We start from the raw sequence: 22,183 nt of genomic DNA, 5'->3' as shown, positions 1-22,183 counted from the left end.
TTATTATATTACTATCAATTATTTTTTTATGCATTAATTCTATTTCTACTTATATTAATTTTTATAATAATTTACATAAAGAAAATAAAGCAAACGGGATTAATATGAAATGATAATATGTTTAGTGTCAATCTATTCATATCTTGTAATTTAATTTGATTTGATTTAATAACGTATAGTCGTTATATTTCAGATAACTTGCAACTTATCATACAAGGGTGAGACTACTACATTCTATTTATCGTGCATGCACTTCAATAGTGTGAATTTCCGGGAAAAGAACACACAGAAACTTGCCAAGCACAAAACTCAAACTCAAGTTCTCGGAAAAACTTTATGACTCTAACTAGCTAGGCTAACGAGTAACTAGTAATTTATTATTAAATAAGAGATTAAAGAGAATAAAAAACGTTATATTTTTTTCTATCTATCGTAACTTTTATTGGTTTTAGTTGGTTGCATAAATTTAGTAATTAATTTATGAGAATAGATAATATGTGGTTATTAGACATTTAAGTTGGGTGTAAAACCTTTCACATAATAATTTTTTTAATCCATAAAAACATGAGAGGTCAATCATTAATACATATATTAAAAAATAGTATGTAAAAGTTTTACATCCAACTTAGGGGTTTAACAGTCACATACTCATTTTTCTCTTAATTTTCATAAAAAATTAATTGGGTTGTATATGTTTACGAGTTTTCAGGTTCATTCATTGGATGTGTAGTCTCAAAATATATAAATAAAAGTTTTTTTAAAAATTTTATGTTAAATAAAAACTAAATAAAATTCAAATAGATAAAGTACAAATAAAGAACGAAACAATTAAAGATTAACTCCATATCAATATCGATTTCAGTAAGTAGCCCCTTTTTTTCAACCTCTTTTTTATTGGAAAATTCGGTATTTTTGTTTATTAATCTGTAATAATTAGTTAAATAAAAAATTTACAGTTTGAGAAAGGAAGAAGGAAAGATGTCAGATGATGAAAGAGGTGAGGAAAAGCGGTTGGATCTTTCGACCTCCTGAAATTGTAACCAAATACAAATTCTTACCCCTATAATGGACAACGAACTAAATTAAAAGAGATAAAATAGTAATAACATCATAATTCAATGTCAATTAATAGTGGGGTTAAACACAAAATAAATATAAAAAAACCCTTTTTGTATGTTGAGTAAGTCAAATTTTTTTGTTGAGAATTCGTGAGGTAGTCTAACATTTTTCTTTTTTTGTAGAATTCCTGAGGATTATCCTAGAACTAAATTAAAATAGATAATAATAATTACATAAGAATTCAATATTAAATAATCATGATTAAACATGAACAAAATATATATAAACAAAACTCTTTATGTTTGTCGAGTAAGTCGAACTTTTTTTTATTGAGAATTCGTGAGGTAGTCGAACCTTTTTTTTGTTAATAATTCGTTAGCGCTTATTTATTAGGTTGTATCTATATAATAATCTTTTGAAAAGTTTTAAGCATAAAAAGATTTTTTTTTTATTTTTTTAATAAAAATAGGTTGGCCTAGAAAATTTTTTTAAAAATAGAAAATAGATCAGGATTAATTATGATTAATTAGGATGGAGAATTAGACTCAAGTAGGGAGATTAGGGGTGACAAGTGTACCCCCAATCTCCTCTTTTTTTTTTTGAAAAGTGAATTTTGCTTGAGAACTTCATGTCACGATTCGACAGCGGGAGGTCTAACATACGTTGTCTAAACTGGGTCCGCGTTAGAAAGCTCCCTCAAAGTAGAAATGCTTATTTCAAATACCCGATGGGGGGTAAACCCCCTACTAATCCGTCCGAAGGCACGACGATCAATAGGGGTAAACCCTGCCTCCTCAGACTTGAACCTGGGTATACGCAAGTCAAGCCTTCATAGAAAGACTTCCTATGTACTTCCCAAGTTTTGAACCCAAGACCTCCTACATGTAAGACAGATGCTCAGCCACTTGAGCTAACTAGGAAGTACTCCAACCTCCTATTTTAGTTATTATATATATATATATATATATATATATATATATATATATATAATATTACTAGTATTAATATCCGTACGATGTACGGATTTACAATTAGATGTTTATATATCATGACACGCATTTGTTCAATTATATTAGATAGTAGTTTAATCAACATAATGCATAGTTCATATATTAAGAAAGTAAATATGATGTTGTCAAATCATACTTAGACCAAACTTAGGCTAGGTCACAACTTCCACACCTATAATGACATGAATAGATAACACACAATTAGATATTGGAATAAATTAAGGACAAAGCAAACCATGAACAAACAAATCCAATATTGACATAGAGAGTATTACATATCATTACCTCCAAAAACAATGCCAACTGTTTTGAAAGTTCCAATCGCTTGTTGTGCCAAAAGGTTGCCAAAACAATGATATTTAATATACATGTTAACAATTAGTTTCTTAATATAACAATCTTATTATTAACAAAAAAAAATTAACAAATTAACTATTAGAATAATTACTCAATTTCGATGAATCTCATTAAATTTGAGTAACATTAAAAAGGAATAAAATAATAATAATTTATCAATAAACAGTTCCGTCTCTGAAAAATTATAAACCTCGGCCGAGAAAAGAAAAAGGGGCCCCGATGGATAAGTGCAATTATTATAATTATGTAAACTAAGATATAAAAATAATGATAAATATTATAGCAAATTGGTACGTGAATTTTTTTTTTTGTTAAGTACTATTATTTGATTTTTGGATAATTATTAAAATTTGTAACGGGCTTAATTAATAACATATATTTTTATATAAATACATAAAAAAAATAAAAAGTCGGGCCCCTTAAGAATTCGGACCTCGACCGGTTGTCCACTTCGTCCTATGCCTAAGCCCCCCATGTCAATAAACTAAAACATTGTTGTAACATCTTTAAGGGCTTCAATAATAATATCGATGGAATCATACGTGAGATGCATTACGAAATAATTTTGGAAAGGATAGATACATTATTCCTTTTTAATTTTAATTCATAATATGTATAGGTACTTAAACATATATAAAATCAATGTTGCATCATATCCTATTCCTAGAATGATAATGTTTGATTTGTATAAAAATTGTTTTTTCTTATCTTTATCTTTATTGTACAATATAAAGAAATGATAATATTATATTTATATATTAAATTTTATTTATTAATATATATTAAAAAGGACTATTGTCGTATTAAAATTGGGTCACATGTCATTTTAATGATGTTGTTTTAGTTTATTGGTAGATAGATTTGTCAAATTATGTATTCTTGCATAGGCAACTGTGTGTGGTACTGTGTCGAGGGATATCACGTAAATATATGGAAGGTTGATCAGCCTTGCTAAGCAATTTAGTCAAGTTAATTAACTTTTACACATCAAATGAGATCTACGTCTATCAAGAAGTTTTATATGACGAGTAGAGTGAATGTACATGACTTTGACTAATTGTATTATCAATTTTGATTGATGGTTAAATATAGTGGTTTTCGCAAAAGTTGACATGTGAGTAAGACTCGGGTATATCTCCTTCACAACCGATATATTTCGCTAAGGTACCCTCGTAGTATATATATATGTATATGTATATTTGTGTATAGGAAGAGAGGGGATTGGTGGTTATAATGTATGCTTGTTACAGACTTGCAGCTCTACAACCTTTTCATTTCCATGTGTCTTAAAGTAGACACTACATCATCATCTTTTTCGACTTCCATATACCTTCCAGCAGCATGTTCCGACCCCACAATTTTTCCCAGCAACTAGGTATATATAATGCAATGACACCAAAATTTTCCAACAATCTACTCCGCAACACCAAGTCCTTACAATTTGCCGATCGCGAACCAAGATGTTTAAAAAGGTATAGAACCATAACCAAATTGCAAAACCTTATGTGATTTAACTATAAATAAAAGAGACCCAAAATACTTAGGGGAGAATTAGTGATTTTGATTTGATCCTTTATACAGAAGTTTTGTAGAGATCTAATGGATGATTTTAGCTGTTAATTTAGGGAATTCATTAAGCATATGCTTTTTTCTTATGATTATATATATCATATGCATTATGCAGTAAGTGTAAAACATAAATCCGATTTCTATTACCAAACAAAAAAAGTCGATGTTCAAGCGTAACACATCTTCGACTTCCATTGATTGTGATGTGTTGTTTATTTTGGATGTGATTTGTGTTTAAATGTTAGGCAAATCTTAGCATGTGGAAAAACAATCATAACTCACAACCAAAAGTGTATTCTCTGTTTGATCATTGTGATATTAGGCAAATTATAGCATATGTAGACAAAGGGATTTAAATTAAAGTGTAGGCATAAACTAAATGATGATTTACATTTTGATATAAACCTAGAATGATAGTTTGAATCTCATCCAATTACCCTTTTTTTTAGAATGATAGTTTGAATTTACAGTAATGCACGTTATATCAAACAAACGTTTACTAAATTAAACGAAAAATAATGTGACCTGGGGTTATAGATGTATGAAAGTATTAAAAGACGACAACTATGAGAGCAGATAACAAGATAATGAAAAATCTGAAAGAAAGTGAAGATGGATATTTTGGATTGAATTTGGATTTCCAAAATGCCTGTTGTCAATTGTCTCTACTCTCTATCTCGGGGTGAAATATCAAATGAAAGCTTGTGGTGCAGCCAACTGCCAACTACTCGTAATAGGGAAGGAATTGAGATTCTCTAATGTTATATCTTGACCCTCGGATTGAAATCAAGGGTAGGGTCAAGATGCATTTTTGTGAATCGCATTGCTTTTGTGTTTTGTGAATCTGATGCAAATTTGTATGTGAATTAAAATGAAATAGCATATGTTTGTCTTGAGCTTATTTGTGTTTTATGAATCCCATTGCTTCCTTAACATGCATTTTTGAAGCATTAAGTGAAAAACATTAGACCGAGCAGTTAGGGTGGGGGGAGGGCTTCCCTACTCCTCCCCTCCCCTCCCTGATTTTTCTTCTCCTCCCCTCCCTTCCCCGATTGCTAGGAGCACTTCGCCACCTCTCCCTTCCCCTCCCCACTCTTTTCTATTTAATTTCATTTCTATTTATTTTTAAAACTAAAACATTTTATTTAATAAATTAAAACTATTACAAATATTAAATATAAAACAAACAACAAAATAAAACATCAAACTACAATATTAAACGAAACGACAACACAATACATAAATAAACTAACGATCGATGCCCGGGATTACTACCGTATCCTAACTGGCGAACTGCAGATGTGCATCTCTGTAAAGCCGAAAACCCCCATTTACCACGAGCGTCGATATTCCTTTGAAAAAAACTAAAATTGTTTTTCAAATCTGAAGCTATCTTCACAAACAACTGTCTACTCATACGAAACCGTTGTCTAAAAAAAGTATCATTAAATTTCGGTTCCTCGGCAAAATAATATCGAAAAAGACGGTTGTGAGACTCACCACGATCGTCGCGTCTTGTATACGTTCTTGAAGAGGAGGCAGTATCACGGACATCTTGTTGAATCGCATAATGCGCCATTGTGAATAGATTAATATACCGTTCCATCTCGTCGGATGAACTCGAGTCCGATTGGAAATTTGGGGGTGTTGGGTCGTGATTGTCAAGAAATAAAGGATTGTTGAAGAAAGGGTTCATGATTCCGAAAATATAGATATATGTGTGTGTTATTTGTGTGTGTGATTTGTGTGTTGAAAGAAAAAAAAACGAAGTGCAGAAACAAGAAAGAAAGAAGAAAGAAAGAAGAAGGAAAGAAGATTGAAAGAAGAAGGAAGAGAGAGAGAGATAGACGTTTTGATGTGGGCCCCATGTTTGTTTGTTTTTTTGTAACGGTCGAATTCAAAGGCACGGGATCCGACACCACGCTCCCCACTACGCTCTCCTCCCCAAAGCAGATTGTATTGCCGGAGTTAACCACAACCCGGAATTATACCTTCAAGAACAAGTCAAAGTGAGGTGAAAGAGAGAAAATTTGGTTGATGATCCAAATTCTTTGAGTGTTTGTATTAGAGTGTATTTCTAATCAAGTGAACTTGATCATTTTATTAGAGTAACTAATGAAGTGGAAAACACATGTTAGCTTGCATGGTTAGCTAACAGATAAAACGTCACATTACGCCTCATCGCCCACGACCCCGGTCCCGGGCAAGGGCACGTCGAGCACCTTACCCGCTTGGGGTGTAACCACTTATAAAGAATTATATTTCCTCCAACAATCCTCCTTATAAACACTTAATGTTTATTCTTCTACCAATGTGGGACAAACTCATATTAGTTAATTACTCTTTCAACTCCATTTTACATATCTAGTAACTTGGATATTTTATTTTATTACATTAAATTTCCAACAGTTATTACAGCCGTGAAAACAGGGTTGCCATAAGTTCGCATTTTTACAGCAGTGCTTATCTTTCCATTGTTACAGGTGACCGCGATGTGTAGCAAACGGCTTCAAAATGAAAATATTAGCATTTTTAGTTAAAAGAGCCTGAAGCTAACAACGTGTATCCATCACAAATGGAATATGTTGGGTTCAAAGGTCTATATTACGTCCCTTTTTCCGTCCGCTCTTCCGATGAGGACGTGGAGGAATCTCTGGACAATTGTCTCCTTAAATGCTCTGTGAATTAACCTTGTCTAGTGAAAAAACAAGGACAAATGGCAAATCAACTCAAGCTAGGTTCAAAACTCATATTTGCAGGATATCTAGCTTGGAAGATTGGCCCATCTAAGTGATAAAACTTCAAACCAGATTTTCAGGGTGTCTTTGGTTGTTTGCGGTTTACTAGAAGTCAGTTGTTTATACAATTGAGCAGATGCTCAAAAGTCATTCAGCTTATATAAATGTTGACCGGGTCGTCCAGATCAGTGATTCCAACCTGGTCCTTTCGAACATGTAATAAAGAGTTACACCCTTTTACCAGGACCATGTTTTACCAGTCAGCCACCCAGCCCATTTGGCCACATCTATTTCGCATCAAAATGCCATTGTTAGTTTGTATTCAAGTGACCCATCAACCAGTGGAAGCTCTACCACTTTAAAGTTTAAAACTCTTGAAGTTAAAAACAAGAATCAGATCTGAACTTCATGGAGAAAACTATGTAATTGATAGTAACAAGACATTCAAAGAGATGACCTTAGCTGATTGAGAAAGCCAACAGAACAATGATGTATCAATGAACCGTGCTTGCCTGAACTAAGGTGTAAACTAGCTTATGTTGATGAATAAAGTGAAACAAGCTTATGTATTTATAGGATTATAATAGCACTACCAAAGTAGGAATTGGATGCAGATCAATTGATGAAATTGATGAAAGTTCCAATTGCATATATTCCAAGTCTAATATTTCTAGGAATGATAAGATATAGAAGCGGGGGATGAGTGAACCATCGTTACTCTTGTGATTCAAGGCGGTTTTGAAAGCAATTTGGAGGACTTACGTAAATCAGAGAGACAGTTTTAAACAATCAGGGTTTGTTTTAGATTAACATTAATGCAACTCTTGTCAAACAAATGTATGCAAAGTTAAAAGAAAAATAATCTGAGCCAATGTTACAGATGTCTGAAGTATTGAACAACTACCAAAGCGGATAACAAGATACAGAAAAATCTGCAAGAAAGTGAAAAAGGAGATTTTAGATTGAATTTGGAGATTGAAAATACCTGTCGTCAATTGTCTCCATCTTGGGGTGAAATATCAAATTAAGGCTTGTGGTGCAGCCAAGTGCCACCTAATAGGAGAAAGCCACTTTCAAAAACATATCCTTGGGCCAATGAAAATAGAGGTACAGATTTAACAAGATAAGCCATCTAACCAAAACAGTCAATATAAAGTGAGAACCCAAATTCAATTAATCTCAGAACTCAAACTAAGCCTCCCATTGAACCATTCTTTAAGTCTCAACGCAACACATTCATTTCCTAATGGCAGCCACTTCCTTGGCCCTCTCATCTGCTTTTGCTGGACAAGCAGTGAATGTAGCTCCAACGGGTACTTCCCAGAATTCAGGCAATGGACGTGTCTCAATGAGGAAGGCTGCAGTCAAGCAGGTTTCATCTGGAAGCCCCTGGTACGGACCAGACCGTGTCAAATACCTCGGCCCTTTCTCTGGTGAATCTCCAAGCTATCTTACAGGTGAATTCCCAGGAGACTACGGCTGGGACACTGCTGGGCTTTCAGCAGACCCCGAAACCTTTGCCAAGAACCGTGAACTTGAGGTGATCCACTGCAGATGGGCAATGCTTGGAGCTCTTGGATGCGTTTTCCCTGAGCTTTTAGCCAGAAATGGTGTCAAGTTTGGTGAGGCTGTCTGGTTCAAGGCTGGAGCCCAAATCTTTAGTGAGGGCGGCCTTGACTACTTGGGCAACCCGAGTTTGGTTCATGCCCAGAGTATCTTGGCCATTTGGGCTACACAGGTCATCTTAATGGGTGCTGTTGAAGGTTATAGAATTGCTGGTGGCCCACTTGGTGATGTTGTCGACCCACTTTACCCTGGTGGTAGCTTTGACCCATTGGGTCTTGCCGATGACCCTGAGGCTTTTGCCGAGCTCAAGGTTAAGGAGATAAAGAATGGTAGACTGGCCATGTTTTCCATGTTTGGGTTCTTTGTGCAAGCTATTGTGACAGGGAAAGGACCATTGGAGAACCTGGCTGACCACCTTGCTGACCCTGTTGCCAACAATGCTTGGTCTTATGCAACAAACTTTGTCCCCGGAAAGTAAACTTAGATGAAATCTGATGCAAATTTGTATGTGGATTAATTATGAACATATTATTGTATTGAGGTTTTTTGTTTCACCTGAATCACATTGCTTCCATCACATGCATTTGTAACTACTATATTAAGTGAAATCTTGACAACTGAGTGACCCTAGGTTGGCATTTGTACAGAAGCAATTTATATCTCCCAATGTGCTCCTTTCGTTTATCCGTTGGAGCATTCCACTATCACATAAATAGTGATACACATGGTGTTCAGATCCACAAAGAATTAAAGTATATAACTACCATCACGATCAAAACACGTACCATTTACTCTGCTAAAAAGCAAGTCGTGAAAAAGTACCAAATGTATTATGGGGAGAGCATCCAGGTTAGAGCAAATCTTACAAGTAACAAGTCATTCAGCTTTCTATGAATGTTGACAGGTCAGCTATGTTGATGAAGAATCAGAAAAGAAACTAAAAAACTGCTTTCTGATGAGTGATTCCAACCCTGTCTGTTTGAACTTTGCACGAATAATAAGTTTACTTGAACCATGTTATGATCCCTTTGGTAGTTGTACAAATTTCAGCAATATCCCTTTGTTAGTTGTATCTAGGTGACCCATCAACCAAGAGGTCGTGAGTTTTTACGCGTCAAACTGTCACTTTAGGCGACGACTGACACTTTCAAAGTTTTAATACTTAATGCGGTTTTGAACACAATTTGGTGGATTTACAAACACAAACATTCTGAATGAATACACAAAAATATTATCATTCTGAAACTAGATGCTGATTGATTGAAACAAATAGAAAAACCAACATACACAATATATCAAACTATATCATACTAAACACCAGAAAAGACATAATGGATAAATATGTATTTATAAAACTGGAAATCGATCGAATCAAGCTACACGTAGATACCATCCTACTAACTAACATCTAAAAACCATTTAGATAAAACCAGATCTGAATTTATCAGACAGCAACAAACCCTAAAATATTCCAACTGAATCAACCACCGAAACCATAGAGTGTACGGCCCTGGCGTTTCAAGGCGTATACGACGTCCATGGCGGTGACCGTCTTCCGGCGAGCGTGCTCCGTGTAAGTCACGGCGTCACGGATGACGTTCTCCAAAAAGATCTTTAACACGCCACGTGTCTCCTCATAAATGAGACCGCTGATACGCTTCACACCGCCTCTGCGAGCCAACCGGCGGATGGCGGGCTTGGTGATGCCCTGGATGTTGTCGCGGAGGACCTTACGATGTCGTTTTGCTCCTCCCTTTCCCAACCCTTTTCCTCCCTTTCCTCTTCCTGACATTTTTTTTCCTTCTAAATTGAATAGTGTGTGTATTTGTGTGTGTTTGGTAATTTGGGGGTTTATTTGGGGGTATATATAATGCGATTGGATGAAAAAAGTTGTGCTTTTTGATATTGAGATGATGTATTTACCGTTGGATTATAGGAGTGTAATGGATGCGTTAGCCGTAAGATGATAATCCGTGTGATGGAAATGCTTTATTGTGATTGGTTGGATATATTAAGGTGCGGATTGTGCTTCATTAAAAGCATAGACTCGTTACCCCTTGGCTAAATGATTATCATTTATAAATTAATACCTTGCTCAAATGAGTTAATTTATAAATAAACAAAGTTTTATTAAACAATATTACATTTATAATCAAAGTTGACATATGTTTCTATATGACTATATACAAAAAAAAAAACATGAAATTTCATGATTTTATCTCTACTACATTTTAAAACATTTGTTCTCTAGAAAAATTTTAACTTTTCACCAATGTATACCTACTAATGCATAATTTATAATACATCTATATACATCTCAATCACTCATTTTTCACTTTTCTCAATTCTCAACCACTCATTTATCTCTCTCTACCATTAAGTAGTTAATTACTAAAATAGCTTTGTAGCGGTCAAGGTCCGATATATGATATATTGGTTATGGCAGTGAGATGTAGCGGTAATTAAAATATTATGCAATACATATATATATATAATACTTAATATTTAATAAAAATATCAATTAATACTTTATACTTAATAGAAATATCAAAAGTCAAGTTTAAAAATGTCAGTATTTGAAACATTAGTGTCAATACTTGCAAAATTTAGTGTTTCTTTCAAGTTTGGGCTAAAAAAAACGCTATAGCACCGCTATTTTACCACTATTTGGACCGCTATAGCACCAATATTAGTAAAATGCGCCGATAATAGCTGGATCGCTATTTTGACTGCTATTTTGCTTAAGGACCGCTGACTATTATAGCACCGATATAGCAATGCTATAGCAACGCTATTGATGACATAACTCCTCCATAAATCATTTTATTCCTCTAAATCATTCAAAATATTTTATCTCAAAAATCGTACAGCGATAAACTATAAAAATTATATGGGTCTTCTTAGAGATGTCATTCGTTATATTTTTTGCGAATTTTTAAATCTGAGGGCGGAGCCAGTATGGTTAAAGCATTTGGCTATCACGCTCTATGATATATCACTTCCTATGAACTATCACACATTGTGACCTATCACCTGTGCTATCTTATTTTTTTCACCTTTATTTAAGAATTCAATTTTAAAAGTTCTTTCTTAAACTTTTAAGGGGTGTTTGGTACGATGGAATCATAGAGAATAGAAATGTAATAGAGAATAAAAATAATGGGAAAGAGAATGAGTATATGGAAAGAGAATATATTCAGTTGTTTGGTAGTAACAAATAATGAACATAAGAGAAATAAAAAAAATAAACAAAATTAATTAAAAATATATCAAAAAAATTTAAAAAACTTGATAATTTTATACTTTAAGAAATATATATAAATAAGACATAAACTCCATCAACAATAAAATAAATAAAATAAAATCATTTCCATTCTCTCCAATTTATAGAGAATGGAAACCATTCTCACTTCTCTCTTTCCCTTTCCATTCTCTAATGCAACCAAACTAGAGAAGTGATTCTCATTCCCTTTCTCTCCTTTCCATTCCACTCTACCAAACACCCCCTTAGCGTCAAAAAGTCTACTATATGTGCTCATATTTAAATTTTTTTTAAAAAAATTGGAAAAAAAAAACGCTATAGCATCGCTATTTTACCATTCTTTGGACCGATATAGCATCGATATTGGTAAAATAGCGCCGATAATAGCAGGACCACTACTTGACCACCATTTTGCTTGAGGATCGCTAACCGCTATAGCACCACTATTGATAACATAGCTCCTTCATAAATCATTTTATTTTTCTAACTAATTCAAAATATTTTATCGCAAAAATCGTACATCGATAAATTATAAAAATTATATGGGTTTTTTAGAAATGTCATTCGTTATAATTTCGATGAATTTTTAAATCAAAAGGCGGAGCCCGTATGGCTAAAACATTTGGCTATCATACTTTATGATATATCACCTTATATGACCTATCATACTATATGAATTATCACCCCTGTCATCTTATCTTTTCACCTCTATTTAAGAATTCAATTTTGAAAATTCTTTCTTAAGTTTTTAGGCTCAAAAAGTCTACTATATGTGTTCATAGTTAAATTTTTTTAAAAATTTGAAAGTAATTTTACATCAAATATATTGAGATTTGTAGATTATGTATTTATTGTTAAATTTATAGAATTTTAGAATTTTGAAAGGTACTATATTAAATGTCATTAACCTCCTATGTATTTGATAAAACATGTATTAATAAAAACCTTAAAAACGTTAAATAAATTTTTATTTAATAAATTTTTAAAGCTCCAAGTGTGAAAAATTAGCAAAACCTTTTTTTTTTTTTTCGTATTGGGTAAAACTTTGGTTTCATTTTGGTGAAGTCGACTCAAAAAAATAATAATAAAATATTAAGTTGAATATACAACCTTTTTTTTTTGGTATTGGGCTAAGTTTGGTTTTTCTTTGATGAAGTCGGCGGCAAAAAAAAAAGTTAAAATAAAATATTAAGTTAAGTATACTAAGATTTAATTATACAAACTAAAAATGTTGTATTTTTTCAATGATAAATTTGGTAAGGATACAATTATTTTGATCTAAGGGTTGTAACTAAAAATTTAAACGCATCTAACGGTTCTTGTTTATCCATAAAAGAATTTAGGACCTTGTTATATATATATACTAGATTATTTTCCCGCGTAATACGCGAGATAAACTTGTTTTATTTTTATGAAAAATGATAAATTATTCTAAAGATTAGCATAAAAATCTTCCTAAAACTATAAGAAGGTGACAATGTGACATGTGGTATCCAATAATTCCCTTTCCTAATCTTGTCCCTTGATTTTTGCACATAATATCATCTAATAATTGGGAAGATGTTTAGGCTATTAGTTTAGGAGAATTAATCATTTACCTATGTGACATGTGGTATCCAATAATTTCTTTCCCTAATCTTGTTCTTTGATTTTTTCACATGATATCATCTAATAGTTAGGAAGATGTTTAGGGTATTAGTTTAGGAGAATTAATCATTTACCTATTCTTATAATAATATAATAGTTTTAGAAAAGACATGTTAAAATGCAATTGTTATTTCAAAATTATTTTATCGTATATGGTTTGAATATATGTTTTTTATATTTTTGTATAATTATGATTTAGAATTAGAACATATTCATTTAGTGTCATAATTCATCCATCCTAATTTCGAATATTTGAATTTGTTTTTTTTCGTTTACTTTTTCAACTTTGACGGTTAAACTTGTGTTTATTTATATAATATTTGATCAAAGTTATATCAACACAAATACATTTAAAGCTCCATTCATTCATATATTTATTTTATAATACAAACAAAACAGTCGAAATAAAAAAGTTAAAAAAAAATGATTAATCCTCCTAATTGATTAGCCTAAAAATTCTCCTAATTTATTAGATGGTGACATGTGGCAATCCAAGGGGAGGTTAGGAAAAAGATTAAATGAAATCCACATTTCATATTCATAAGGTTTTAGTAGGATTTTTAGTTTAATATTTATGAGGATCAATTATTTTTCTATTTAAAAAATATCCAAAAACTCATACTACTATACTTAAAAGTTGAAGGGGGTGGGTAATATAATTTTAAGAAAACATATTAGCTTTATATAATACAAATTTAAGTATCAATTTACTAACTATATACTACAACATATACATGTTCATAACTAAACGTGTCATATGGAATGAGGTTTACCTTACAATAGACAGAGCCATTTAATTCTCAATTGTCCCAAAATAAGTGTTCATCACCAAAAAGTCATACTTATAAATACAAAAGTTATTTTACGAACCCTAAAAATTACATAAAACTTTTTAAATTAAGCTTAATCATTGATTATTCTTTATATGGTGATTGTTTTTCGATTGTATCTGTGTTATTTAGGTGCAATTTTGGATTTAAATTACAATTACGTAGAGACATGAATTATCATCCATTATATAGATTTGGAGACATGAATTTTATGATCACATGTACATGAATAGTGCTATGAGCACATGTATGCAGGTTGGTCATATGTATACAAGTATTTTGTAAATTAATGTTTTTCATGAGATTGGTGATGATCAAATATATATAGATAGTTATATGAACATTTTTAAGTAATTATATATTCATGGAAACATGTCTAAATAATCATATAGTAAATAATTATAATTTAAATTTAAAAAAAGTTTTTAAAAGTTCTTGCAATTTTGGGGTTCTTAGAATAACCTTTCTCTCTATATAACATATATATATATATATATATATATGGTAAAGTTCATGTGCGAACTATTCATATATGAACATAGATACTTTTACGCAAGTTTATACTTTTTAAAAAAATTGTCAAAATAGTATTATCACGATATATATTTAATGCAACAACTAATGTCTATTCTTGGTTGTCAAGTGTATTCTATACAAATATTACATACTTTGTTGTTAACAAATAGTAAATATGAGAAATTACAGCAAAAATTATTTCATTTTCCCTCTTAGATTGTCGGATTTATTTGGGTCGTTCAAACGAATTATGAAATCGGTGAATTTTAAAATGACTAAACAATTGTTATAAAATTTTTCAACAAATATAATTGTGCAGTTCTGTTTTTTGATTATAAGATTGATCAACTCAAGATAGAAAGTGTTAAAAAGGTCAATGTAAAAAATGCATATATGTTACCGTCTAAGATAAATTTAATGGTTTATGATATATTGTTAAATTAGATGTATGAATATGGATCAAATTCAAGACATTGGGTAAAGTCGTGGCTGACTAACTGAACTGACCATCGTTAACTAATTATTATTTTATTATATTAAACTAAAACTAAATATCACTAAATAAATATATAATATATGATACATACCAAATTAATGTACATGCATTTTTATGGTAGGAATTTTATAATTTTTTAAGAAAGTATTCCACAATTGCTTGCTACGTTTGTGTTATTCGAATTCATATGTTACGGGTGTGTTATTTGCTATAATTAAGAAGGATATATTTTAACTATTCATATAAGATTTAGGTATTCATATTGTCATTTAACAAAGTTGAAATAATTAAATTTGATCTAATGATTCTAAATGAAAGATGAAGTCCATCCGAGGGTTTATATTTGTTTAGGAATGAATTTAGGACCTTGTTATATATATATTGGTAGATTGGTAGAAGATTATTTATTTTTATGGTATACCTTCTTATTTCGAAAATAAAATGGAACTTCAACGATCAAGGCAGTTTGGTGAGTTATTTTTTTTTTTGCATAACTTCCGTATATAAATCATCAAAATACTTCACTTGAACTACGTATATTTCAACATTTGATACTTTGATTTATAAATTTGATAGATTTCGCAGATATTTTGAACAAGTAAACTTCGTCCATTATTCACCATATCATTCATATATATTGCCTTTTGTATTTTGATTTTCTTTCATCTTATGTATAAACTATTAATCTACTTTCACGCGTTGCTGCGGAGTTAGAATTTTATAGTAAGTGTACAACTTTTGATGCAACTTAATTACAGCTAAAGGTTGTGTTTAACAAAAACACTAATGATAAAGAGAACTAGATTAATACCCGGTCGGTGACCGGGTAAAAAAATAAATTTATATGTGCATCATTCATTGCAAAATATATACGTCAATTATATTAAAAAGTGTATCGTGAGAGAGAAAAAAAACATATAATTTAAAACGTAAAAATGAATGTTTAGTTTTGTTTATTGATAATTTTATGAATCTTATGTTATTAGTTTTTTTTTGCAGGTTTACCGATATGAAGTTATTGAATATAAAGTTCAGATAAAATTTTACACACGTGTGATTTTGGGTTATCATGTTATGGTTGTCTATAGTCGATCTAATTAGATACCCAATTTGAAGAAAAACAGTTTTAAGTCAGGTATTTAAACCTGCCAACCCAACAACTTGATTTTTTTCAAGTTAGTTTGGGTTGGGTCCTTGGGTTGTTAGGTCTACCTAATGGTGTACAAAAACCAGTTTTTACTCAACCGGAACCCAACCTGGTTTTTTGATCAATGTGACCAAAACCAGGTTTGACCTAACTCGGTCCGGTTTGAAACCGGGTTTTTGTCAAATTTGATTGGGGTATTAACCAGGTTTGACTAGTTTTTTATTTGACCAAAAACCAAGTCTGACCCGATCTCAACCCGGTTTCAACCCAATAAAAAAAAACCAAAAATCCAAACTGGTTAGTAACCATGTGGTTAGGTCAAACCCGGTTGTTGCCCAGTTTTGGTTTCAAGTTCTTTTTCGGGTTCGGGTTTCTACCCGGTATTGTGTACACCTATAGGTCCACCTCCCAACCTGAAATCTTTTTATATTAATTTATCTATAATTAATACTGATTCGTTTGACACAAAACCAACATATTAGACATTCAACCCATCAACCAATTTGTCTAGAAAACAACTCATTTGACTAAATTGATCCAATACCAACCCATTTAACTTAACAACCCACAAACCTACAAGTTGAGCCGAGTTAGGTCTTGGTTGTAATTTCTGATATAAAACTTTAGCAGCTCGAGCTAAGGTTAAATTTTTTTAATCTGCCACCCAATTGGGGTGGTCATAATAAGTTTCATATATATATATATATATGTATATATATAAAGCTTTCTATGAATCGTAGGCTAAAAAATAACTTTCATTGATTAAAAAAACATAATAAATTTGAGAAAAAATATACATTGTAAATAGTTATAACTCTTGTATTTTTTTAAAGACAAGGATATGTAAAAGACCCTCTTTTAAGATATAGTAAAATATTGTAAATACATGATTATGTATGAACAATAATGGTGGAGCATATAATCCCATTTTTTCAAAACAAACTTTAAAAAACACTATGCTTAAAAATATATAATAATGTTGATAAGATACCATTGTCGTTATATTTGACAATTATGTTCTAGTTTTATAGACAACAATCATTTTAAGAACCCATATATTAATTTGGTTTTTATTATGTTCAAGTTAAATTAAAAATATATAACAACTATAATATTTCTTTAAATAAGTTATTGGTATTGAGCGCATTCTTTTAATAGCCAAATATAATTACCAATATATTTATTTTATATTTAAATTCATTAATGAAAGATCTTTTTATAAATAAATGTCAAATCATTTCCAAATATAATCTCAACCAATCAAAACACAAGAAAATAAAACTATCAGCCAATCAGAAGCGAGAGAATTACATATTTTTTTTCTCTCAGCTCTACCGGCAATATATATATAATAACTACATGATACTTAAATACCTATTAAATGATTTTAAATACCTAATAAATGGTTTTAATACAAATTAAATTAAAAATTTGCAACTAAAATTGGGCCATAAAAATGCCAAATACCATAAACGGAAGCAGAACACATAATGGGTTAACTACAAATCCAAAACTATAAAAAAAAAAAAAAAAAAAACCCTACTCGTACAAGTGTATAATACAGGAAAGTAAAAGATTGCAATTTGTATCTCTCTTTACTCCATTTGTAAAACACTATCTTACAATTTCAACACCTGTAAAGCACTACCTCTTCCCCTTTTTTAACCTTCCCCCCCCGTCCTCTCATCTTTGCCGGTATATCAAATTACTAAATCTTTATTTTTTTTATTATCATCAATATGTTGGTCTTTTTGTTCATGTCTCTCGCAAAAATCTCTTTACCTGCAACATACTTTCTTAATAATCAATATATAACAAATTCCATTAGATCTCATCTTTCACATATCTCATGTTTCTCAAATATAACACCTACGATGATGTTTGAATTGGGCGGCGGTTAGAAATCATATGCTGCCGCAGCGACCAGAAAACACAAGCAGCGGTGTCTCTAAGAAAGTCTTGGGCAACGCATGCAACGGTGATTCTTTTAGTTGTTGATGATGAAGATATGTGTTTGTGGTGGTGACGGTGGTTGCGAAATTGTTCGATTAAGACCCGGCTTCTAGTTTCTTCTTTGTCTTGGTTCATCAGATCCTCCGTCGCTGTTGTTCGGTGCGGTGGTTGTTGCCGGCGGTGGTTGCGGTGGTTGCGGTGGTTGTTGCTAGTGGTGGTTACAGAAGATTTGTTTTATCTATGTGTGTATAAGTTATAGGCATATGCTTATGCTTTAGAAGTTATTCTTTGTCTTGGTTCATCAGATCCTCCGCCGCTGTTTTTCGGTGCGGTAGTTGCTGTCGTCGGTGGTTTTTGTCGGCGGTTGTTGCGGTGGTTGTTGTCGGCGATGGTTGATGCCGGCGGTGGTTACAGAAGATTTGTTGTATCTATGTGTGTATAAGTTATAGGTATATGCTTATGCTTGTTGTACTTTGTGCGTTAGAAATTCTAAATAATTTATTACAACTAAACCGGTTACTGTTTAAGTGAACCGGATCTTGTAACTAAACCGTCTACAGTACCAACTAAACCGGTACTGTAGCAGTTGAAATTAGGATTGTTATATATATAATGCACTTGTCCGCATGAACGATGAACTTATGTGTCCTTTATATGAGAAATCAGTTATACCTTACAAAGATGGGGCTGTATAAAGAGTAATATCACATCTTTTTTTACATACACTAGCATTGTACCCGCGCGATGCGACGACTGTTTGGTGGTGACGACGACCGATGGTGGTGACGTCGGTCGTGGTGGTGACAAACTGTTATTGGTGGTGGGTGTAAATAATTGATTTAATGTAACTAATATAAAGGGGTAGTGAAGATATTTTAGAAAATAAGGGATTGATGATGTAAATTAATTTATCAATGGTAAAATGGTAATTTTGCATTTAAAACTTTTATGAAAGAGAGTAATAATTATAAGATAGTATAGAAGTATAGATAAATAGCTAACACCCTCAATTTTGGTATGTTCATGCTGGGTTTGAATCCTGACAACGTCTTAAATGGTTTGCTCTCGCATGTGTAGATCAGTATAGTGTTATTAAGTCCTCACCACATTTGTGTGTGACATAATCTGAACCTTTAAACCCCAAGAATAAACCATAAAGTGGAAAAATGGCGATAATATCACATTATCAACTTATAATACACATTCTTTTATAAAGGGGTATTTGGTACGATGGAATATAAAGAGCAGAAAGAGATTGAGAAAAACTTCCCTTATCTGGTTGCATCGTAAAATAGAATCAGGAATGAAGAAGTAAAAATGAGTTCCATTATCAACACATACAAATTGTAGCAAATGGGTGAGAATTGAAAAAAAAAAAACAATTGTTTTGATGATGTTGTATGTGTTGATTTTAATTATTAATTAAAATTTTGCATTTCTCTTATATCCATTCTCTATTTGTATCAAACTACATAATCCATCTCTTTCTAAATACATATTCTATTTGTCACTAATCTTTGTTACATTTTTATTCCTTATTATTCCTTCCAACCAAACGTTCCCTAAGTAGACACGTCCACGTTTGTAGTTTCCTATCGGTTTTGATGAACCTTGCATCTTGATATTCGATTGTTTTACCACCGAGAACGAATACATCTCGACAATTGTTACTCTACTGGTGCTCCTCGACCACTATTCCATTCCAAGTAACCGAAATCATGCCATCCTTATTGATATTTGATTTTTTATTCCTTGATTTTATATGTTTCCAAATAATGTGTCTTGTAAATCATGTGAAGTAGGTGAAGAAGTTAAATTGATGACCAAGTTTGTATAGCACTTATAGCTTATTTATAGGAGTCATAGACTAAGATATTTGGCCTGGAGAATGGAGATCGAGTAAAAAGAGGGAACTTCGTATCTATTACATTGAGAGTTGGAGTTGTTACAGTATCAAATTTCAATAGTATTGTGAGGAGCGTCCATTTTTGTAAACCCAATTGTTTGTGATGATTTTTTGGTAATGGATTAGATTTTTTGAGCCAAACCAAAACATGTATATTATTGTCGTGTTTTGTTGCCTTTTCTGTTTATTTTATTGTTGGCTATAGACTATAGTTGTGTTGATTTCTTGTTGTAAGTGATCGATTTCAACACGTATATGGTAAACTTCATACTTTACATTGCAATTCAATTCACCCCATTGAAACAAGAAGTGTATTTCTTTTTTCCATGAGCAGACTGCATCCGAACATATGCTCAACTCAAATATATTGCAATGTATGTTTTAGGTCTGAAATTTCATCTTAAAATGAGTGTTATTGGATTTTCAATATATAATGAATGGTTGGTACTTGGTACTAAATGTTCAAAAGTTCACTGTAATTTTATTTTTACTAGTGAAAGAGGTAGTAAACTTTAAGTAAAAAAAAAAGAGTATATTTTCTTCGTTCCTTGGGCACACTGGCACACTATTACATTCTCAATAATTGCTACCGTGCTCCTCTCCCACAGATCATTACTCACTGTGGCAAAAGCATGCCAATGGCACCACTAGCGACGAGCACGGTTGAAAGCAGCCTAATACTCGTAACAAATTTGAGTGATATTTTGATACTTACGTGATATATTTTTGATGTGCGGAAAAGGTAACAAAGAGGAAAAAAGTCAGCCATCACAAAATTTCCAAGACCCAAAAGAAAGAAAGTTGTGTTCCTCTCGGCACTCCGACTAGTCGCCCACTCTTAAGATTAGACCTAAACCTATACTAGAAAACTAAAATTAATCTGATTTCATTCACAAATGACGATCTTCTTCATAGTTCATACCATGACAGTCTTGCACTATTAAATGGGTTGAATTTTGCTAGAAAATTTTTAACGCTTAAACTAACAATTTTATAGTAACAGATTCATTGAAAGCTTGTGTTTATCGCAATTAATTAATTTCTCAATCTAAAAAACCATGGCAAAAATACAGCCAAACACAACGCAGATCGAAATTAAACAAATGCAGAAACAAAGAGATATAGATTTCAAAAACAAACTAGCATTTCATTACGAGTTCCAATTACATCTCACATATATCAACAATATTACTACTTATTAAACTAAAAAACGCCAAAAGACAATATCCCTAAATTTCTGATGAAAACAAACCCTAAAATACTCCAATTAAATTAACCACCAAAACCATAGAGAGTACGGCCCTGGCGTTTCAAGGCGTAAACGACATCCATGGCGGTGACCGTCTTCCGGCGAGCGTGCTCCGTGTAAGTCACGGCGTCACGGATGACGTTCTCCAAAAAGATCTTCAACACGCCACGTGTCTCCTCGTAGATGAGACCGCTGATACGCTTCACGCCACCTCTGCGAGCCAACCGGCGGATGGCAGGCTTGGTGATGCCCTGGATGTTATCACGGAGGACCTTACGATGTCGTTTTGCTCCTCCCTTTCCCAACCCTTTTCCTCCCTTTCCTCTTCCTGACATCTTATTTGGAATGAATTTGAGATTTTGAATCTAGAAATTTGGGGGTCGGTTTTTTATTGATTTGGGGAAAGAGTGATTTTTGGCATTATATATAGGGAAAGGGGTTTGAATTTGTGTTTCTTTAAGAGTGATGTGAACCGTTGGATTGGAATTTGGGGTTGATGTATTTGACGTACGATCATAATCCGCTTGAGGGGTGATGGAGGGTTTTGATTGGTTGCGAGTGATCTGTGTCAAACGAGAGTCTACATTATTGCAGTATTTTTATTGTAATCAATATCAAGTATGGTGTTTTTACTTTTTACTCAGTTTTTTTAATTAAAATCTGCGTTGTGGCAAAAATTTTACAACCTTGTTATTAAATTTAGCTTTTTAATTATGATAAATTTGCTAAATTTTAGCAAAAGTTTTGATAATAACATATTATTGCCACTTAATTCAGACGAAATAGATTGGATCAATAGTGAATATCTATGTAATTTTGTTTATTTTAATGAGGATCCATGTTTATTTAATTAAAGTTTGTAACTAAGGTTTAATTTG

The 22,183-nt window shown here is 32.2% G+C and overlaps 3 protein-coding genes across 3 annotated transcripts; 1 reads left to right on the top strand and 2 right to left on the bottom strand.

Moving 5' to 3' along the window:
• Positions 1–7,910: 7,910 nt before the first annotated feature.
• On the top strand, positions 7,911–8,876 carry LOC122592964 (chlorophyll a-b binding protein of LHCII type 1-like). Its single transcript, XM_043765298.1, has one exon. The coding sequence runs from the start codon at positions 7,980–7,982 to the stop codon at positions 8,775–8,777; it is 798 nt and encodes a 265-aa protein (XP_043621233.1). The 5' UTR covers positions 7,911–7,979; the 3' UTR covers positions 8,778–8,876.
• A 755-nt stretch (positions 8,877–9,631) lies between these two features.
• On the bottom strand, positions 9,632–10,123 carry LOC122592965 (histone H4). The gene has a single exon (XM_043765299.1). The coding sequence runs from the start codon at positions 10,089–10,091 to the stop codon at positions 9,780–9,782; it is 312 nt and encodes a 103-aa protein (XP_043621234.1). The 5' UTR covers positions 10,092–10,123; the 3' UTR covers positions 9,632–9,779.
• Positions 9,632–21,697, bottom strand: LOC122592967 (histone H4). The gene is made up of 2 exons (XM_043765301.1): positions 21,309–21,697; positions 9,632–9,759 (listed from the first exon to the last, which is right to left on the bottom strand). Exon 1 carries the CDS (start codon positions 21,638–21,640, stop codon positions 21,329–21,331), a length of 312 nt encoding a protein of 103 aa, XP_043621236.1. The 5' UTR covers positions 21,641–21,697; the 3' UTR covers positions 9,632–9,759; positions 21,309–21,328.
• Between the last annotated feature and the right edge of the window lie 486 nt (positions 21,698–22,183).

This window comes from Erigeron canadensis, chromosome 3 (genome assembly GCF_010389155.1).
Source record: "Erigeron canadensis isolate Cc75 chromosome 3, C_canadensis_v1, whole genome shotgun sequence".
NCBI classification, from domain to species: Eukaryota; Viridiplantae; Streptophyta; class Magnoliopsida; order Asterales; family Asteraceae; genus Erigeron; species Erigeron canadensis.
This window is presented reverse-complemented; position numbering and strand designations above follow the sequence as displayed.

Bases quoted from the DNA above. Each gene is read 5' to 3' on its own strand.
- LOC122592964 (XM_043765298.1), top strand. From the start codon at position 7,980: ATGGCAGCCACTTCCTTGGCCCTCTCATCTGCTTTTGCTGGACAAGCA.
- LOC122592965 (XM_043765299.1), bottom strand. From the start codon at position 10,091: ATGTCAGGAAGAGGAAAGGGAGGAAAAGGGTTGGGAAAGGGAGGAGCA.
- LOC122592967 (XM_043765301.1), bottom strand. From the start codon at position 21,640: ATGTCAGGAAGAGGAAAGGGAGGAAAAGGGTTGGGAAAGGGAGGAGCA.